This window comes from Phodopus roborovskii, unplaced genomic scaffold (assembly GCF_943737965.1).
Source record: "Phodopus roborovskii unplaced genomic scaffold, PHOROB, whole genome shotgun sequence".
In the NCBI taxonomy this organism is placed as follows: domain Eukaryota; kingdom Metazoa; phylum Chordata; class Mammalia; order Rodentia; family Cricetidae; genus Phodopus; species Phodopus roborovskii.
This window is the reverse complement of record NW_026126418.1, coordinates 21715204-21736976: the sequence shown is the minus strand read 5'-3', so window position 1 is coordinate 21736976 and position 21773 is coordinate 21715204. Positions and strand designations below refer to the sequence as shown.

Genomic DNA, 21773 nt, shown 5'->3' with positions numbered 1-21773 from the left:
TATCCAAGTTCTCTACTGATGAAGTCACTGATTGGAAAAATCATATTCCATGGGCCACATCTGACCATTGCCAGTATGTATAAATAAAGTTTTATTAGAATCAAAAATATACACTGAGGAAAAAAGAAATAATTTTTTAAATATAAAATTGGACATCCATGGTACCCTCTCCATCATTTAAAATTTTTGTTTTCTTTTTCTTTTCTTTTCTTTTCTTTTCTTTTCTTTTTTTTTTTTTTTTTTTTTGAGAAAGGGTCTCATATAGCTCAGGCTGGCTCTGAACTTGGCATGTAGCACTATGTAGCCAAGGATGACCTTGAACTTCTGATCCTCCTACCTGTCTGTCTCCTATCTGATGAGATATAGACATGTGCCATCACATCTGACTTTAGGTGATACTAGGGATTAAACTTTTGATTGTAATTTTTTCTTTTTTTGCAGGTGAGGCAAGCACTCTATCTAATGAGCACCTGCTCACCTTACCTGTGTTTTGTGTTACTAGAAGTCCGGCCTTCAGTGATACTTGTCAAATGCTGTGTCACTCAGCTGCATATCCAGACTTGTGGCTTTTTTAAAAAGTCTATTTGAGAGGAGAACACACACACACACACACACACACACACACACACACACACACACACACTTTATATATTTACAGCTAGAACGTTTGCATAGTCTGGTTTGCCTGTGTGAACCAACATGCTCTGAAAGGAATAGGTTTCTGATGACAAGGAATTTCTTTGATCTTGTAGTTGGCTTAAATCTCATACTTAGCCTTATTGTTACTATTTTCTTTCTTGTGAATATTTTTGCTAAGAGAAAATGAAGCTGGCTTCTTTCTCCGAATTATTTTGTTATGATGTGAGAGGGGCCAATACTGGTGTTTTACTGCTGCCAAACATGACTTCATAAAGATTTATTAAACAGGGCGTGGCTTGGTTTGGAGTTTAATTTGCATTTTGAATACGTGCATTTCAAGATAAAGGATACTTACTAGCGGTCCGCACAGCAAATTTCTGTCTAGGTGACTGCTACGACCTAGAATACATAAGTTGAAACTCATTTCTAAAAGTCACAATAGGTACATTCATATTTCAGATGTGCGTTCGTAACTGTGAGCTTTCCTTTGCCAGAATTTCAGTGACTTGTTTAGCCAAGTGAAATGGTGGCAATGAATGTATCTACTTAGTGTTGCCTCTCTCTCTGCATACCCTTTTTTGACACCTCTAAACTAAATCTGTGGAGTTCTTGAAAACCAAGGAGGAGAGTTTCTTTTATGAAATCCCTTTCTCTTCCTTACCCTTCAGAGCTCACCCTTGTCTGTCTTCTCTCTAAACTCCTCCTGGGTACAGATGTCCATTTTGTGTTGGGACTTTCTTTTTTAAATAATTTATTTAATTTGATTTTATTTGCATTGGTCTGAAGGTATCAGATCCCCTGAAACCAGAGTTATAGTTGTATTCTGCTATGTGGGTGCTGGGAATTGAACCCAGGTCCTCTGGAAGAATAGTCAGTGCTCTTAATCTCTGAGCCATCTCTAGCCTCTTGTGTTGGGACTTCAACTTCCAGGTTATTAATTAGGTGCCTCACAGACATAGCGATCGAACAGAGTGAGAACTGAGTCCATGTGCTTCTGGGATCTGCCTTCTTCTCCCTGACTCCCTCAACTAGAGCGCTAGAATGTGAAGAGCTGGGTGATCGTTTTCTGTCTACTGCATATCTACATTCAGTCATTGGTGCTATCTCGCTCTGTTCATTCTACTTTTAGTATTTCTCGTATCTCCCATCCCCAACCCCTCTGGCTAATACAGATCACCATTCCCTCCCTGAGCTTGCTTTCTCTGTTCCATTTTGTCTTTTTCTTTATTTTTCTAAAGGCAAGAAAGTCATCTTTTCTGAGGTTTTAAGTGGAATTGAGATAAAACTGGTGGTTTTACTATGTCTGAAAGGCACTTCATGATTTAGCTTTTGCCAAAATTGGCTCCCAAGCCAATTTGGGCCACTCCCAGTTTGCTGTCTCTGCTTAGCCTCACCACTTGTCTCTTCTGTCCTGGAGACTTAAGTTCTTTCTCACCCAGGACGTTTATGCAGAGCTTAGGGTGCTCCCATCCACCATGTCATACCATTTATTCACCTTCTTCCCCCTCAGTCCTCTCCTATGGAAACCTCTTAGGCAGGTTTCTCTCAATGCACTGTAAGTTCCATAGAGACTAAAAACGGTCTCTCTTCCCTTTCTCCTCTGACTGCTTCCTTCCTAGAAAGCAGTGCCTTTATTTACAGGAACTCTTTACCCTCCATTCCTGGGAGATAACTTTCCTTTATCTATGGAAGGCCTTCCTGCCTTATTTCTAAGAAATCTTCTCTTAACAATTGTTTGACTCTTGCATAGCTCTTGTAATGTCGAGTGAGTTGTTGGCTGGCTGGTTTTTTTGTAGACAGGGCAATGTCTAGAAGTGAGCTTGATGTAGCAAATAGGGCCAAGCCTCCACAGTATTTTTTGAATGAATAGAAAAGAAAAAGTTTGCTTTTTATTGTCACTACTGGGAGGCAGAGACAGGGTGGTCTCTGTGAGTCCAGGCCAGCCATAGGCTGAGACTTGTCTCACAAAGGGGAAGGGGAAAAAGGGAACTTGGGGAAAAAAAGTTTAGTGATCGCGCGTGTGTGTGTGTGTGTGTGTGTGTGTGTGTGTGTGTGTGTGTGTGTGTGTCTAGGCATGTGGACTATGGCAAACATGCTTGGAAGTCAGGACAACTTTTGGGAGTCAGGTTTCTTCTACCATGTAGCTTCTGGGAATTGAACTCAGGTCTTCAGACTTGGTAATAATCACCTTTACTATGTCACTGGTCCACAAAACTCTTTTGTATTTAAAATGTACAGTTTGAGGTGGGAGAGATGGTTCAGTGGCTAAGAGCACTGACTGTTCTTTTAGAGAACACAGGTTCAATTCCCAGCACCCACAAGCAGCTCACAATTGTCTGTAATTCCAGTTCCAGGACATGTACAAAATACTCTGTTCTGAACTCCTTAGGTACTAGGCACAAATGCTGAGATACACAGCATAGATGTAGGCAAAACACTCATACACATAAAATAAATAAACCTAAAATTTTAAGATGTATAGTTTGGATAATGTACATTTTTAAGCAAATGCAACAGGAATTATTTTATAACAGGGAAATTGTGCCATTTGAAAATAGTTTTAAAAAATATTTGTGGGTTGTATCAGAAGACTGTTTGGCCATGAATCATAATCTGAATCTTACCCTTTGTGTCCTTTGAAATATCACCTGCCATTTTGTGTTTTAGCAGGATGTTTCTCCTGGTGGGAGCGCCGAAAGCAAACACAACGCAGCCTGGGATCGTGGAAGGAGGGCAGGTTCTCAAATGTGACTGCTCTTCTAGCCGCCGGTGCCAGCCCATTGAGTTTGATTCAAAAGGTAAACCTTGATTTGTCCATTCTCTGTTGTCCATTCTCTTAATAATGCCATTTGCTTGGTTGTTTTGTTTTGGAGACAGGGTCTCACTATGTATCCTTGAATAGCCTAGAACTAGCTATGTAGACCAGGCTGGTTTTGAACTTACAGATATCTGCCTTCCTCTATCTTCTGAGAACAGGGAATAGAGGCCACCATACTCAGGCCCATTTGTGCCTAGTTTTTGTTTTTTTAAATATAACAACAGGGCTGGAGAGATGACTCAGTGTTTAAGAGCACTTGCTGCTCTTGCATCTTTCAACCATCGGTAACACCATTTCCAGGGGATCCAGGACCCTCTTCTGACCTCTAAAGGCACCAGTCATGCACACACATACATGTGTGCAGGCAAAACATTCATACACATAAATAAAAGTTAATAAAATAAATCTTTTTTTTTTTTTTAAAGCAACAGCTTAGTAGCATCATCACCCCCACCCATGATTTGTAAGTGTTTTGCAGCAGTTCTGTGTATTGTTTTGGATGTCTTCCAACTTAAACTGACAGTGTCAATATGTAGACATTTTAGGGAAATCTATTAAGATAAGTTTATATCTCTTCTGGGAAGAAGGAGCTCTCAAGAACATTGGCGGTTTCTGCTGTTTTTCTGGGAGCCAGATTGAGGCATGACTCACTCACTGACCTCTACAGATTACCTCTCAACATGAATGTATCCCAGGCTTGGTGGGATGCAAAAAAAAAAAGTTCAGGAATCATCTTGACTATTCAAATAGAAATAAGTGGCTTTAAAAAAAAAATCACCAACAATTTTTTTTATCTAAAACATTGGAAAAATTATATTGTGTTACTGATAATAGTTTAATTTTATTTTTGGAATACATTACAAAGTCAATCTAGGTAGTAGCAGTAAAAAAAAAAAAAAAAAGTTAACCTTAGGAAGATGAGAGATAATTCAAATTTTATATTTACATCATTGGAATAAAATGTTCAAGCTCCAATATACTTTTGTTTTGGTATATTCCTACACACACATACTTTTTTTTCTTTCTTTGAGACAGGGTTTTTTGGGTCATCCTGGCTGTCTTGGAACTCAGTCTGTAGACCAGGCTGGTCCAACTCACAGAGGCAGAACAGTCAACACTAAAGGCATGTACCACCACTGCCTGGCATACATATATCTATATATTTTTTAAAAGTTCAGAGAGAGGCTGGAGATGGTTCAGGAGTTAAGAGCACTTGTAACTCTTGTAGAGGACTGGGGTTTGGTTCTTAGCATCCACATGGGGGTTCACAGCCATCTGCAACTGCAGTTCTAAGGGATCTGATGCCTTCTTCTGACCTCTGGGTATGAGGCATGAATGTGGTACATATATATTCATTCAGTCAAAACACTGCATATATATCAGAGTATGGAGACCATTCATTTAGCAGGCTAATGTTACTTCTGTTTCCTGTACAAGCCAGTATTAGTTTCCTATTACTGATGTCATAAGTGATCTCAACTCTAGTTTCTTTCTTTTTTTATTACTGGGAATTGAACTCAGGACCTTGTGCGGGAAAACACAACTACTGAACTTTCCCTTCTGCCTCTAAATGGCTTGAAACAACACATACTTATTATTATGTTCAGTCCTAGAAGTTAGATATCTAAAATGAATTTCACTGGACTGAAGTCAAGCCATTGATGTTTTCTTTTGGAGCCAACAGGGGGAACTAGGAGCTTGTTGCCCCTCCATTCAGTAAGGGCCAGCAGTGCCTGTAGGATTCAATGCTGCCTCACTTTACTGATAACTGTCCCGCCTCTTGGATACACCTAAACACTTCAGAGTTCTGCAATTGATGACACCTGCCAAGTCTTTTATGGCATGTGATTTTCCATATTCACAGGGAAGATGCTGGGAAGTAAGACATACATCTCATGTGGAGTGGCATTATTCTATTGGCCAGAGTCTCTTTACATGTTTTAAAAATTAATATTGACTATAATGAAAGCACTTTCAGCAAGACCCATGTTTATATAAATGGACGTTGCTCCTTCCCTTCTTCTTTTCCTGTGGGCAGCTGTGGTTGTTTGGAATGCAGATGTGATCTAGGAGATGGAGATTCAGACTCTAACACTGATGACCTTGGGATAGTGGTTTACATTTGCTAGTATCAGTTTTCCAGTAAATCAGAGAAAGCAGGACTGTTGTGCAGATCAAAGGTGTTCATAACTATGATCTCACTTTATAAACTACAAAGCAATATATAGGGAGGGGGATGGGTTGTTTATTACAGCCCCTTCCTAAAACTGAGAGAATAATCATGAAAAAGGAATCATGAGAAAAGAAAGATAATTGTGGCTATTAAGTGAATTATGTCTTGGTTTACATTTTAATTTTTGTTGCTGTGACTTTTGGGAAAACCCTCTTATTGCCATGTGTTTTTCTTTTCCAGGGAAACAGATGTTATTAACAAATTGAACACTGCCCAATTTTATTTAAAAAAAGAAAAAAGAAAAAGAAAAAAAAAAAAAAAAAAAAAAAAAAAAGAAAGATTCTTTTCCAGCTGGAAGTGGCCTCATGTGCCTCTTACTCCAGCTCTGTGGTAGGCAAAGACAGGAGGGTCACTGGGGCATGCTGATTGCCAGACTAGCTTCAGGTTCAGTGGGAGACTCTGTCTCAAGGGCATAAGGCAGAGTGATAAGGAGGCCAACCTCTGCATACACGAGTATGGGTGTGTGCATCCACACATCCGAGGACATTAATAACACATGCTTATCCCCCTCCCCAAAGCATAGACCACTGGTCTCCACTATGGAAGGAAGGCATGCCTCTTTCCTTGGGAATACAGGCTTGACCTCAAGCTTGCAAATCATGTCTTCTGAAAGCAGAAGACAGTCCTAGCACCTTCCCAGAGAAGATCAGAGGTAGAACCCTCTTCTTTTCATTCAGAATGTCTTGCTGCTGCAACACTCAAGCTTGTTGCTAGAAGGTTTCAGCAGCAGGCAGTAGACAAGCCTGGCCGTGCAGACTCTCATCCAGAAGAATGCTGTGGAGTTATTTCCCCCCACATTCCTAGGCTTTGCTTTAAATAACAAATGTAAAACTGGCCTCCTCTGTGGTGCATACTCTCCAGCTCACTGAAACAAAAACAGTTAAGTAGATTGTACAGTATATTCCTCCAATTGATGAATTGTCTCTTAGAGATATGTCTAAGTTGAATAGCCTTATAAATTACAAAGTTAATACAAATGAAGCAGCCTTCTTTTCCTGCTTGCTACAACATGAATTTAGGCCAAAGATTTCTCCTTTATTGAACGTGTATTTCCTATTAGAATCAATCAGCACCTGGTTCAGAATTTTATGATTGGAGGTCCTATAAGCACCTTAGGAACAGATAATTTTGTTCAGTTCTTTTATTACTGACTAACATACAACTAATAGTAACTTTAATATCTGCAACATTTGACAAACCAGTTTCACATGATCCCTTTAAATCCTCCTTCCTACTCACAGTTTGATACGACTGGAGTTGGTTTTATTTTTTCTTTGTAAATCTCCAGTAAAGAGATTTTGTTTGAAACTGTTTGGAGCTTTCAGATTCACTTCCTCCCCAACCCTAGTAGGAAACAATCCGGCATTGAGAGAGTGGTGCTGTCCCACAGGCCTGTGTTCTTTGTGCTATGTTCCTGCAGAACCTTGGAGATTACTCATGAGATGAAGGGGGAAGAGTCTGAATAACTGTAAATAAACAATGCCGGTACCGGAAAATGAGCTTCAGCTGGTTTCTTCCGGATGTACTTTGCTGACTCTTGTTTACCTTTAGAGGTTAGCTGTCTTAGGCAAACCATGTTTCTAGATCTGTGGAAATTAGTAACAGCTTGCAGCTTTGGGAGGGACACACTTAGAGTATGAGGGAGGGAGGGGACATGCACCTAGCCAGTCATATCAGCTGAATCAACTGTGGTGACCAACTGAGTGGCAGGTGTCACAGCCATTTTGCTCCCACATCTGAGTTTCTCTTCCATGGAAAGCAAAGACCTTGTGTCTCATTTACTGTGCAGGCTTAGCATTTAGACAGAGGGATTTAGTGTATGATCAAAGAGATTTCTTCCTCTGACCTCTGAAGTTTCACATAAATAATAAAATCAACTGGGAAATTTTTCTTTCAACCAAATTTATTTTTAGTGACATGTGAGTTGAAGTGGTATTTGGGGTCAAAACTTGCTTAAGGAGGTTTTCAAAGTGTTTGTCTTATTCAAGGATTAATGCGGGGTGACATTGTTTTAATAACTTATTCTAGCAAACAAGAAGCAACAAATTCTCTAAAGATCTGAACCATCTCATTATTCATAAAAGCCATGGTGAAGAACAGGAGCCAAATGACTTAAAGCCACACTTAACTTTGAAATAAAAGCTTATTCTCTTATTTCTTTTTAATATTCAGCATTTCTCTTTTAAAAAAGAGTGATATAATCTTGTTCTTTAGTCATAAAAGATGTTCTTTAGGCATAAAAAGAAGAGACAAAACACTTGGCTTCAGGGTAACAGGGTATCTTCGTCTTAAAATTCAGCATTATGCTAATCATGTTCCCTTCTCCAGCAAGTGGAATGCCAAATGTCTGGCAGTAGCTTGTGAAATACTTGGAAAGAGGAGCCGGAGGAAATAAGTGTTAGGTGCTTGCAAGGAGGATGTGACAGTACGCTTAAGCATTTCATCATGAGGGTTTGGTGAGGTGCAAATAACAAATTTTGTAAGCTTGAAAAAAAAGGATGTTTAATTTTCAAATTTCTAGTGATTTGTCTCATGATTATATTTATTTTATTCTTTTTCTTCCTTTCCTTTTTTTTTTTTTTTTTTTTTGAGACAGGGTTGCTTTGTAACAGTTTTGACTTCTCTGGAACTCACTCTATGGACCAGGCTGGCCTTAAACTCACAGAGATGGGCCTGCTTCAGCCTCCCAATTGCTGGGATTAGAGCTGTGCCACTATACCCAGTTCCCCTCTGTAGTTTATTTGGGAGACAGAAGCTAGTCATCCAGTGCATTTTGTAATTATGGATAGACATTTTTGCAGTCTTGAGGTGATGTGGTGTTTGAGGTTAAAAAACTAAAACAAACAAACAAAAAGCATTTCTCCCAGCCCCCAAATCCCTGATCTGTGTTCTGTTTCCTTTTCAAGTGTAGCTACTCAGTCCAGCAGTCTGGGCGTTCCAGCATAACGAAAACGGTGACTTCAGGGCTGTGACTCAAAATATTTACTTCCCTCATGTGTTCCAGAATGGCTGCCAGCCCCGGCCAGGTCCTGAATGAGCTGCTTGTGGGTTTGTTTGGAGAGCAGCCTTTCCTTGCTTCCTCCCGCCCACTCTATTCACACTTCCTTTCAGTGAAGCCACTGTCTGATGTGGAATCCAGTATTTTAAGACTTGGGCTCTGAAAAGAAAACTGATTAGTGAAGACAAACTTCCTTTGGAGCAGGCTTCTTGAATGGATGGCAGTCTGAAATTGTGAATGTTGAAACTGGAGACAGGGAGCACAGTAGATGTGCGTGTATTTTTATGATTATTGACTTTGGGTATCAATATAGGCCAGTGAATTATATCAGCTGTGCTTAATGCTGCAACTGAGAAGTTTATAGAGATGTATTTTATTTTATGTGTGTGAGTGTTTTGTTTGCATATCATATATACAGTGCCTATTGAGGTCAGAAGAGGGCGTTGGATCCCAAGAATTGGAGATACTGATGGTTGTGACCCACCATGTGGGTGCTAGGAATTGCTGGGATCCTCTGGAAGAACAGCCAGTGCTTTAAGCTTCTGCATCATCTCTCCAGCTGCATGATTGAAAAAATGTAATGGCGTGGTACAAGGCCTGGCTGTTGATTGCAAACAATTCCAGTTTCAGAGACTCTCTGAGGGTATTTTTAAAATGAGTGCCCTGCCATGAAGAACCATTTCCCCTAAGGCAGTGGTTCTCAACTTGTGGGTCTCCACCCCTTTGACAACGTTCTGTCTTAAAAAAGTATTTACATTGCAATTCATAACAGGGTCAAAATTACAGTTATGATGCAGCAACAAAAACAATTTGGAACTGTATTCTAAGGTCAAAGAATTAGGAAGGTTGAGAATCACTACACTAAGCAAACTAGGCTTTCTGTTATTATTATTATTATTGGGTTGTCTTAGGGTTTCTATTGCTGTGAAGAGAGACCATGACCATGGCAACTTAAAAAAAAAAAAGATATATTTATTTATTTATTATGTATACAGTGCTCTGTATGCCTATAGGCCAGAAAAGGGTGCCAGCTCTCATACAGATGATTTTGAACCACTATGTGGTTGCTGGGAATTGAACTCAGGACCTCTGGTAGAGCAGCCAGTGCTCTTAACTGATGAGTCATCTTTTCAGCTTGGGACCACGGCTGCTCTTATAAAACAAAACATTTAATTGAGGTGGCTGCTTGCAGTTTCAGAGGTTAGTCCGTAATCATGGCAGGGAGCACGACAGCATGCACTTAGATATGTTACCGCCTGCATCTTGATCAGAAGGCAACAGGAAGTGGTCTGAGATACTGAGAGGTATCTTGAACATATGAGATCTCAAAGCCTGCCTCCACAGTGATACACTTCCTCCAACAAGACCATATCTATACCAACAGGCCACACTTCCCATTAGCGCCACTCCCTTTGGGGGCCATTTTCTTTCAAGTCACCACGGGGGTTCTACTTGCTTTATAGGCTAAACAGGCTGGCTTTAAACTTATGATTTACCTGCTTCAGTGTCCTGAGTGCTGCGATTACAGGCTTACATCACTGTGCCTGCCTTAAATTAGTTTTTAAAATTTCTTCTTTCATCAAAAAATACTATATGCTTGATGCTTTTAAACAAACAAACAAACAAACCTCTGACTGGTGATGATTTGTTCCAAGTGGTCAATAGTTTTTCATATGGAAAGAACTGTGGCTTTTATATTTGGTATAAAACCAAATATATACAATTCGCATGTTTTCTGTGACCTTTTCTAGTTTTCACTAATGCCATTATCCATAGAGACAGGTCCCTGAGAGTCATTATGGAAGGAGGTATTTTTTTTCTTTTCTTTTTTTTTTTTTTTGCATACACACACACACACACACACACACACACACACACACACACTTTTTGGTTTTTCAAAACAGGGTTTCTCTGTGTATTCCTGGCTGTTCTGGAACTAGCTCTGCAGACCAGGCTGGCCTCAAACTCAGAGATCCATCTGCCTCTGCTCCTGGGATTAAAGTCGTGAGCCACCACCGACAGGCTGAAGTCTTATATTTTGAATGTCATAACAGGAACACACTTTTGGTGATGCAGTGTGGCTGTTCTCTTAGGATCTTGTACATTACAGTGGGTGCCTCCCACCCTCACAGAGAGCTGTACAGAGGCATCTGCATAGTAGGTACTTAACTGAAAAAAAAAAAAAAAAAAAAACCAAAAGCAAGCAGACAAATGGAAGAAAACTGCAGAGGGAAAGGGCCATAGGAGGAAGGCTGTCCCTTGTGGTTCTAGGGAGCCTCTCTATTCATTGTATGATTCATTTGTAAAGAGGAAGTGAGTTCTGGGGGGAAATAGAGTACTCTAGTAGGGGGAGAAGGAGGTTCTTCACCAGGGGGTCCAGTAGCTGGGCTCCAGCTTGGCTCTGGTACTGACTTGGGATCACAGGGACTGTAAATATTCCTCTCGTGTCAGGACCTCATACTTGCTCTTCACCCCTGGGATGTAGCTCCACACCTGCACAACATTCTGGAGGATTCTGCAGCTAACACCCTAGAGGTCTCAGCTTCCATCTCAAGGAAGCCGGCTGCTTTGAGACTTGGTCATCCTCAGTCAGCCGCAGATTGCCCACAAATATCCAGAAGAAGGGATACAGACTGCCTGGATGTGATCGAGCATACCATAGGACCCGTACCAGCTAGGGAAGAGTGGTTATGAAAGTAGAGTTGGGGTCTTGTCGAGCCATGCATGAGATCAAAGGGACCCTATCCCTACACATCTCTCTTCACGATGTTTGTGACAGCTTCCAAGTTCTTCAGACTTCCTCCCACAAAACCAGATCTACTTTCCTGAAAGCCCAAACTCTTTAGCTCTTTCTCAATATCCCCCCCCCCCCCAAAGGGTCAGCACCCACACCACTTCTTGTATCTCCAGAGAGCTTGCCCCATCCGGGTCATAGAAGGCCTGCAGCCGATGCCGCCACTTCAGCCTCTGCAGTAACCCGCTTTTAGAGTAAGGCAGACACAAAAAGCAAACCCCACAGGCCATGGCGTAGATTCACTCTGAGGTCCTAAGGGCCCACCAGGATATCCACACACTCAAAATAGTTGCATCTGTTACAATCGGGGCTGTCACAGATGAACAGGATGTCCCCGAGTGGTGGAGCGGTAGCCCTTGCTCCCGACCTCATCGTAAAGGAAGAGAGTCTCCAGGAGCTTGTCTTTACGTGGGACACATATTTTTCCCTTAAATAAGGAGTGCTGTATATACAGCTGGAGATTTCCACAGCAAGCAGATGTCATTGATGTTCCGTTGGTTCACGGTGACTCATTACTGGATGGTCTCTCTGCCTGGTGGGGGTGAGGCAGTGGACAACAGCTCCCTGGAGTCCATCAGTACCACGTGCATGCTGTGCTGGGCCTTCAGGCTCAGGAAGTTTTGGCCACTGTTTTTTTAGATAGGTGGTCAGCAGGGTCAAGGCTAGAGCAGCCTGGAGTCTCCACGTTTCAAGGGAGAGAGCCTTGGAGCAAGAAGAAGGAGCCTTCCAGGAACCCATTCAGGTTATCTACTGGAAAGATCTGTGTCCCAGGGATGACAGGTGGCTGGGAGACTTTGTAAGGTATAGGAGGAGGTATTTTCTATGCCATTTCATTTTATCTTATTTCTATACTGTCCTCAAAAAATTATTTATTTATTTATTTTTAGTTATAAGTATTTTGGAATGTCTGTGAGTGGGTATGTGCCATGTATATGCAGGTGCCCTCAGAGGTCGTTGGATTCTCGGGTGCTGGGAGCTGAACTTGGGTGCTCTGAGCCATTTCTCCTGCTGTCTGTACTTTGTTTTCTAAAAAAGAGAGTAGACCATAATGTCTGTGTGGAGCTCTTGCTACTTGACAGAAAACAGAGCAGTCCATGGTACTGGATACAAACAGAGCAAAGTACATTTGTTTTAAGATAGTTCTGGAAAGCAGAATAATTAAATAACATTTTACAAAGAGGAAATGTCTTCCACATATCCAGCACCGAAATAGTTGAAGAAAATGACTTAGCACAGAATGCTAAGCATGATCCCTGGGAGGCCACTTTCAGCATGGTGGAAAGGACCTTGACAATATATTCCTGGCTTTTCCTCACCTAGATGTACGGAATGACCTTAATGCTCTTAGAAGTCTAGGATTATATATTCTCCGTTTCTTTGCACAAACCTTTCTCTTGGTCTATAATAGTGGTTTTCAATTTTTCTAATGCTGCGCCCTTTTAGTACAGTTGTTCATATTGTGGTGACCCTCCAATCATAAAATTATTTCATTGCTACTTCATTAGCTGTAATCTTACTATTATTAAGAATCATAATGTGCATATCTGATATTTGACCCAAGGGATTGTGACCCACAGGTTGAGAACTGCTGGTCTAGAAGGTATTCCTTTGTTGGTACTGTACAACTGTATCCATAGGTTCTCATGATTAGACACGTGTTTCTATAAGAAACCATGGCGTCATGCATTAGGTCATGAGTAAATGTCAGTTGGATTTTCAGGTATCATCAGAATATCAAGTGGCAGGAATGAAGTTTTCCAGGCAAATGAACCTTGGATATAAAGGTTGTGTGTAGAAATGAGACTACCTTGTTGTATGGACTGAAGGAAGGAGTAAGAGAAGACTTACATATCATAATAGACATATCTTAGGGTTTTAGTAGAAGTATATCCATTAGGATAATAACCTATAATGTGCCATGCTCTCAGAGGTTTTTATCACCCTACTTTAGCCATGGACCTGTGTCCTAGATCCCAGCGATATGCTTTGTTGAGATTCCTATGTGTAGTGGAAGAACACGTATGTGACTTGACAGTATATGAAGGGTTCACAAATAAGGCTAAAATAGCTCTACATTGGAAACTGTTAGAGATACAAGGGATTTATTAATCTATTATACGGCCGTGGAGTGGGGTATTGTACAATACTAAAAATGATATCAGAGATTTACCATCACTAATTATTGTTTGGAGAGAAAAAGGTAAGTAGGTATTTTTGTAATAATTTTAGTATATCTTAGATATTTGGCTTGAAATATCTCTTTATGGATAAAGATTTATCCTTTATGTTCAGGAAAGCATTCTTTAGGATAGAAGCCAACAATATTAGCAGAGGTTGTTTCTTTGTGATGTTTAGACCGATCTTTACATGTAGCTTTATTTGTGTGTGTACATACATGCTATGGGACTTACATCTTACTCTGTCTTTTACTACTCTTTGCCACTTACAAGAATTTCATGTGATTTGATATTTATACATATCTTTATGCTATGGCAGAGTGCCTAGGAACATAACAGGTGGTCACAGTGTTTGTTATCGGTATTTAGCAATTTAAATAATTTAACTGAAAAACCTGGTTTGCAATCCCTTCTCCACATCTGCAATGTGATAATTAATCATGTTATCCACAAACCGGAAACATTTACAGGTCATCGTAAATTTGTCTTTTTTTTTTTTTTAGATTTAATTTCAAATCTATGTGTATGTGTGTTTTGCCTGTAGGCATGTATGTGTATGGTTCATGGACATTAGAAGAGGCTGTCCTGGGACTGGGGTTACAGATGGTTGTGGGCTGCTAAGTGGGTCCTGGGAACTGAGCCCCACTACTGTGCAAGAGCAGCAGGGACTTCTAACCGCTGAGCCATCTCTCCAGCCCCACACATTTTTATGACTAGCTAACATTCTAAGCTACTTAAAAGACAAGATATGACCCAATGTAGTCAAAGTGCTTGACTAATTGAAGGTACACTATTCTTTTTGAGGTGGAGTTTGAGATAGGGTCTCACTATGTAGCTTGGCTGTTCTAGAATTCACTATGCAGCTCAGATTGGCTTTGAACTCACAGATAATCACCGGCCTGTGCCTCCTGACTGCTGGGACTAAGGCATTCTGCCCCCCTCCCCGTACCAGGCACACAAATACTACACACACACACACACACACACACACACACTATTCTAAATCTGGCTGGATAGAAATATTTTTTTTTTTTTTTGTACTATGAACAGTCTATTTTGTTTCTGACCACTCACAACATTCTTTTCCAGGTAATCGAGATTATGCCAAAGATGACCCACTGGAGTTTAAGTCCCACCAGTGGTTTGGAGCCTCTGTGAGATCAAAGCAGGATAAAATCTTGGTAAGTCTTTAGGAATTGGTGCAGCTGAGTAGGGCCAGTTCACATGCACACAGGAAGTTTTCTACGTTCAAGTCAGACTGGCCAAGGGCACAGGTATAAAGAAATACCCTGGTCAAAGGCTGGCCATGTGAGCTATCACTCTTCCTCTTGTGAGACTAGGCTCCTGCTTCTTCTGCCCTCCAGCCTACAATGTTCATTTCTCCCTGTTTCTTTGGTAGTCCCCACCAGTTTATTTCTATCTATCACATTCAGGAATAGAATGCCTTTGGCTAATCAAACGCTTATTTATTTATTTATTTATTTATTTATTTATTTATTTTTGTTTTTGCTTTTTTGAGACAGGGTTTTTCTGTGTAGTCTTGGCTGTCCTGGAACTCACTCTTGTAGACCAGGCTGGCCTCTAACTCAAAGAGTTCTGCCTGCTTGCCTCTGCCTCCCCAAGTATCATATACCTGGATGACTTCTCTGATGTGTTGAGAGGTGTGGCTTCCCACGCTATCAGTGATCTCTGTTAAAATATATCCACATCCAAAGTGCTGCTATGATAGAGCTCTATCTTCATTATCGGCCCTGCAGACCAGTGCAATGGCTCTTCTCATCTATCAGCTCCCTCATGCTCCAACTGCAACCTGTTCTGCACAGCAAGACTTAAGGCAATGGGCATTTCACCCTCTTGATTAAGTGGCTCTTGATTGAGTGGCTTTCTATCTCTGAATTTGATCAAACGCATATAAGTACCAGTATAATCAGGTTTGTTTTAATTAGGGTTTCTATTGCATGGTAAAACACCATGACCATAAGCAACCTGAGGAGGAGGTCTATTTCAGTTTACAGTTGCACTTTATAGTTCACTGTCCAAGGAAGTCAGGGTAAGAGCTAGAGGCAGAAGCCATGGTGGGATGCTGCTCACTGGCTTGCTCCTCATGGCTCTCTAGGCCTGCTTTCTTATAGTACTCAAGAACACCAGGGCTGGCTCCACCCACAGTGAGCTGTGTTCCCCCACATCAGTCTTTAATCAAGAAAATGTTCCACATGATAATTTGATGAGAACTTTTTTTTTTTCCAAAATGACTCTAGCCTTCATCAAATTGACGTAAAAACTAGTCAGCACAAGGTTATTTCTTCCATATAAACCATACCTAGTTTCTTCCATTTTAAGCAGTGCCTAGTGTTTTTGTCCCTTCTACCTGGAGAGTGTTTTGTTGATGTTCATTCATTCCGTGTTCACTTTTTATTTTATTTTCTCAGAGAATCCTCTTTAATTATTTCATTTTTACTTACCATTTTTTTAGTGTGATAATGGGATATTAGGGAAAATCTGTTAAGGATTTGAGGTTTCAGTAGGACATTAGAGGATATGTCAAGTATTAGCATTCAGAGCTGAAGGCTAGGCGTGAGGAGGAGTTTGTGAGGCAGAAAGATGTATGAAGCAAAAGCAAGCTCAACATGCTGCTCATCCACTCTGGAGAGAGTCAGGGATGTGCAGAGAAGTAATGGCTCTTGCTTCAGGTTCCACCAGAGTGGAGATGAAATAGTCCAAAGCTGGGTTTCTCTTTAAAAGTTATTGTAGAATTATGCTGAGCTTTCATCCAGCAAGTTAAACTGTTAAGCTTTTGGAAGTTTTGCAGGCCATTAAAATTTAATACAATTGGACCTTTGGAAATTTTATTTGGAAAGTACAGGGTATTTTTTGTTTATTACTCTTATTACTTGCCATATAACTTTGGGGTATCTCCTTCAAGCATGAGGATATGATGTAGTTCAGAAGCTGACTCAGTCTATGACCTTAAGTTCAGCTTGTAGCACCTAGAAATAATGCTACTTGAAACAAGAGCTTTGCTGACTTCTGAAAACACAAATGGGGACTGCAAGTGTAGTCTTCAGAAAAATCTATTCCTGATCTTACCTGAGAGGCTTGGAAGGGAGGGACAGAAGAATCTGGAAAAATACCTTTTTTCTTTAATTTTTCAAAACAGAGCTTGTCTGTGTAACAGTGCTGGCTGTTCCGGAACTCTCTCTGTAGACCAGGCTGGCGTAGAACTCACAGATATCCACCTGCCTCTACCTTCCAAATGCTAGTATTAAAGGTGTGTGCCACCATTACCCAGAGGAAAAAATTACTTCTTTTAAAATCTTTATTCACTGTTGTGATAAAGCAGAGGGTAGGTTTGAATTTTTCAATGCTTAGACTGTGCTCTTGTATTCTGAGTTAGCATTGATATATAGACTACTAGAGGATTCTTGTGTTATGAACTAAACATTTGTTTTTAGGCTTGTGCTCCATTGTACCACTGGAGGACTGAGATGAAGCAGGAGAGAGAGCCTGTTGGAACTTGCTTTCTTCAAGATGGAACAAAGACTGTTGAGTATGCTCCATGCAGGTCAAGTATGTATGAGATGCTGTACCTGCTTTTAACAAGAGACCCCGGGAGTCTGGTTTTTGTGTGGGATGCATGTATGTGTGCCTTTGTGACAAAATATGTAGACATTGTGAGGTTGACAGAGCAAAATGAAAAATGATTCTGCTCATACAAGGAAATTACAAATGTGAGTTAATCATATTTATTGTTTCTAAGAACTCAGTTTAGTCATCGTTGGTTTGTGTTCGTTATTACCTGATTTTGGAAGTCTGTTATTTCCAGTCACAGTTGGTGAAAAGATGCTCATGGGAGCTTTTCTCAAGAAGTGGGCATCACAGATAAAGATTCTGAGTTTCTAAGTCCTGGAGTCTATATTTTTAACAAGCTCTATAAGGTAGTTTTGTTGGACCACAAAGCTTGAGAACCGCAGTTGTAGATGAATAATGATATTAAAAGTACATTTGAAAAAGATATCTTTCTGATCCAGTTTGCAAAAGAAGGTGGAGATGGTGTTTAGGTGTCTTCAATCTAAATTTGCCAGCTTTCATTGGAATTTCACATGCCTGTTGGTTATCCCAACAACCTCAGGCCCTTCCCTAATGTTAGTTGAAATTCCAATGAGTGAAATATCTAGGTGATTCCAAACAGGTATCATTTTGGTGACACCTTCTCTGCACATCTTTCTTCCACTGGAGATCCCAGACCCTTTGCAAGCCTACTTTTTGTTCGATTGGCCCTGACTTTACATCCTCTTTATACCAAAGACATAAAAATGGATTGTCCAAATGCAGTCTTGCCTGGTCTATAGTGCATATTCTGCAAGATATTCCATCAACAACAAAGACCGAAGGTAGTACCAAATCCTATGTGCTACTAAATTTCTTTTTATGAATTACTTATTTAGGGTAATTTCCCAAGTAGTAACTTCATAACACGATTGCTAAATAGTGAGTAACTGAAACAGTGAACAGCAAAATTGTGCTAATAAAGGGAACTCCATGTGGTATTTCCCCTGGTACCTTTTTTTTTAAAAATGATGCTCAACCAAACAGTTGAGCAGACAGAATTAATTAGCAAAGTAACAACACATAAGTCTCTTCCTGTTAGGTTCATCTTTTCCATGTTAGGTGACATATACCATCAGGTCAAAGAAATGACATGGTCTTTTGCTTCTAAGTATTTGAATCTCCAGGGAATTGCAACTTTTTAATTAAACATCTTTATTTAACCCCTTGGTCATCCTACCTATTTTAAGTGTGAAGTAAACATCTAAAGAATGATGCCTGTGTAGAGATCATGCTCTCCTTGGATGAAGGCAGAGCTTCATCCTTAGTGCCTGGTGCCACCTGTCTCACTACATTTGTGTTGCTGGTACTGTCATGGTACTGTCAGCTTTGGTAGTATGTAGAAATGTAAGGATTACTTTTGTATTTTAATGTCCATGTTGTAAAGACACTCTCATTTTGAAAATACAACTCCATAGCTATGAGGAAGGGGCAAATTATTGTGTGTCAGTAAAGCTAATGTAGAACACATATGCACATACATTCACATGCATGCTTATAGACTAGCTTACGTGTATGTGTACACATGTGCACACAGACACACATAGTCACATAAATGATCTTTGTTCTCATTTGAGAAATTGAGAAACTGAGACTCAAGACAGATGAAGCATCACCCCCACTAAATTCCCTGGTATTGAATGGCCAAATAAGAATTTACACCCAGGTGGTCATTTTTTTTTTCCGGTGCCAGGTGTTGAGTCCAGGGTCTCGTGTGTCAAGCACTTTCACCCTTGAACTATGCCCCAGATGTCTAGGTCTGTCGTATTTCAAAAGAACCCATCCTTGCATTACTATCTAGAAAATATGCTTTCCATTTCAACTGCCTCTGAAGAGTGCTCTAGTGATGAGTTTTTGTGTGTTTGTTTCTTAATGCCAATTATTTGCTCTAGACATAAATATTATGAAGTGATGAAGCATTGTTTTCTAAGATGCTTATCATTCTAACTTTAGTGATCAAAACGTGATTTGTGAATCTGCTTTAAAAATAATATTTTATGCAGCTAAGTGGTGGTGGCATACACCTTTAATCCCGGCACTTGGGAGGCAAACACAGGCAGCGCTCTGAGTTAGAGGCCAGCCTGGTCTACAGAGAGAGTTCCAGGACAGGCTACACAAAGAAAACCGGACTCAAAAATCAAAACAAAGCAAGAAGGCAAACAAACAAAAAACTGTTCTGTGGGAATATAGCCACCCCCATTTGTTCATACACTGTTTAGGAAGATGAGTCATTAGGAGTTGACATGCAATATGGCCCCATTTCCTGAAATATTTAACTGTCTGGCTTTTTTCAGAAAAAGTTTATGGTACTCTGCTCTAACTAAAACATCTCAAAGAAAAGCATCATAAAACATATGAGCAGAGGAGATGCCTTTCTTGAGCAAACCAGGTTATGGTACATGCTGTTTGGTCCAACCTTGGAAATGTGAAACACCTGCAGGCTCCAATTAAGAGGTGGGCAACTTATCCAGAGGGGACACTCAGGAGGAGGGAGAGCTTTAAACTCTAGGTCACAACCTCAGATTCCACTGAACTTGTAGCCCTTAACCTCCATGAGCCCTCGCTTCATTACTGGTACAACACTGATCTTGGCTAAGCATTTTAGAGGCAGCATTTGATATTTCGTATTTTATTCTTTCTTTGGTAAACTGTATTGTCCAGACCAGAATGATCTCAGATTTTCCAGGGTGTGTGCTGACCTTTTTGTGTCTTTGCTTTTCTCGGCTGTGGTGGTTTAATTTATGTGTGTGTTGGTGTTTGTTTCTGTTTTTTGTTTGTTTGGTGCCTGGTTCATTGATTGTGTTTTTAACATGACCTGTGTGTACAGCCTGGATAAAGTTTCACTGCTTGTTTCCTTACTTCTTTATTGCTTGTAGTTAACTCTGCCTTTCAATGATACTATCCATGACCATCCATCTGTTGAAAAACTGCCCAAGTCATATGGAACGAACACTTATGTTCTGTTCCCACTGAGTCCTTTGTCCCTGATCTTAATTTTGATAACTATATTTGGACATAACATTTTCTCAGTTAAGGTTTCTAGTTTTTTCTTCCACTTTTCCTTATCCAGATAGTAATGGTCTGGCTGGTGAGAGAAATAGCCTAGCCCAGTAATATTCAGGGACATAGCTGATTGACAAATACCAAGTTACTTAGTCTCCCCTCTATATACATGGTGACTAACAATCATATCTCTCCAGAGATTGTTGTAAAACTTGAAAAGAAAAATGTGATATGAATAAGTGCCTAATGCACATTAATTGACCATACTGTCCTATCTCTAGGCTTGACAGGAGGGAAAAGTGTTGGTCATCTGTGGAGATAAACACTGAGCCCTTCAATAAACTAAGTTGTGTTCAGCAAAATAATTTAAATTGTAAGACACACCCAGCTTATTATGTGCTGGCTAAGGAAATTTTAAGGAAGTTGTGTATTTCAGCGGGATGTCCCAGGAAACCAAACAAAGCAGATAGTTTCATAGCAGGAATAAAAAAGGCATGTCTTATGTCTTCATAGGTAACTTAAGATTGTTCCCCAGATGCAGCTTGAATGAAGCAAATGCATGGCTGACTTGAGGTTGAAGCACAATTCCTTAGTATGATTCACCAGACACTGGAAACCCCACCCCACATTTTCCCAGTCCCTCTTGGTTAGAAAAATTTACATTAGAGTAGTGTTACACTCTTGTGGCTGTTTTCTTAAAACAAAAAATATTTTACTGTGTAATCTTGGGGCAGTTCCCAGATTTTAAAAATGGGTTCAAAAGTTTTGAAGGGATTCTTTCACAGACATATTCTTAGAAGTTTGACGTTAGGATTAAAATGAACTATTGGTGTCTGTATTTGAGTGACTTAGGTGTGAGTAACTTTTGATATATTTGCAACATTAGGGCACAAATTCTTTGATAACTAAAGGATGACATTCATAAGGGGAGACTTTAAAAATTCATCAGCATCTGTATTGCTCATGATTAAAGTTAGTTTAGATTAATTGGTTAATTACCTAGTTCAGAATTGGTCACTTTTTCTGAGATATATAAAAAAAAGAGTAATTACAAGAAAGCAAATTATTAATTGCTGTGGTTGGGAGACACCTTGAGAATCATGTTTAAATGAACTTAATTAGCTCCTATGACTATAGCTAGAATAGTTGTATATTTTACTCTTCATAGAGCTTTGCAATTTTCTGAAATACTTCACCATGTTATTTATAGTTTTGTTTGTTTGTTTGTGTATTTGTTTTTGACACAGGGTCTCTCTATTACATAGCTCTGGTTATCTTGGAACTCACTATGTAGGTCAGGCTGACCCCAAACTCACAGAGATCCTCCTGTCTCTGTCTCTCAAGTGTTGGGATTAAAGGCGTGCACTACCACCACCTGGCTTAGTTTTTTATTTTTATCATCACCTATAACACATAGGAAATATATTAGGATTGTATGGGTCTTTTAGTTGTTTTTTCTTAAACTTAGCAAAGACATAACAACTGTAAGGTAACAGGAAGCAAGA

At 40.0% G+C, this 21773-nt stretch overlaps 1 protein-coding gene across 2 annotated transcripts in view; it reads left to right on the top strand.

The window, feature by feature from the left end:
- Itgav (integrin subunit alpha V) overlaps positions 1 to 21773 on the top strand; it is a 76854-nt gene that overhangs the window by 7829 nt on the left and 47252 nt on the right. The window contains exons 2-4 of one of the 2 annotated variants that reach the window (XM_051184366.1): positions 3310 to 3437; positions 14749 to 14840; positions 17112 to 17226. In XM_051184366.1, coding sequence (XP_051040323.1) covers positions 3310 to 3437; positions 14749 to 14840; positions 17112 to 17226 — 335 coding nt within the window. Of the gene's footprint in view, positions 1 to 3306; positions 3438 to 14748; positions 14841 to 17111; positions 17227 to 21773 lie in introns of both variants that reach the window. The other variant, XM_051184365.1, reaches the window with a different exon arrangement.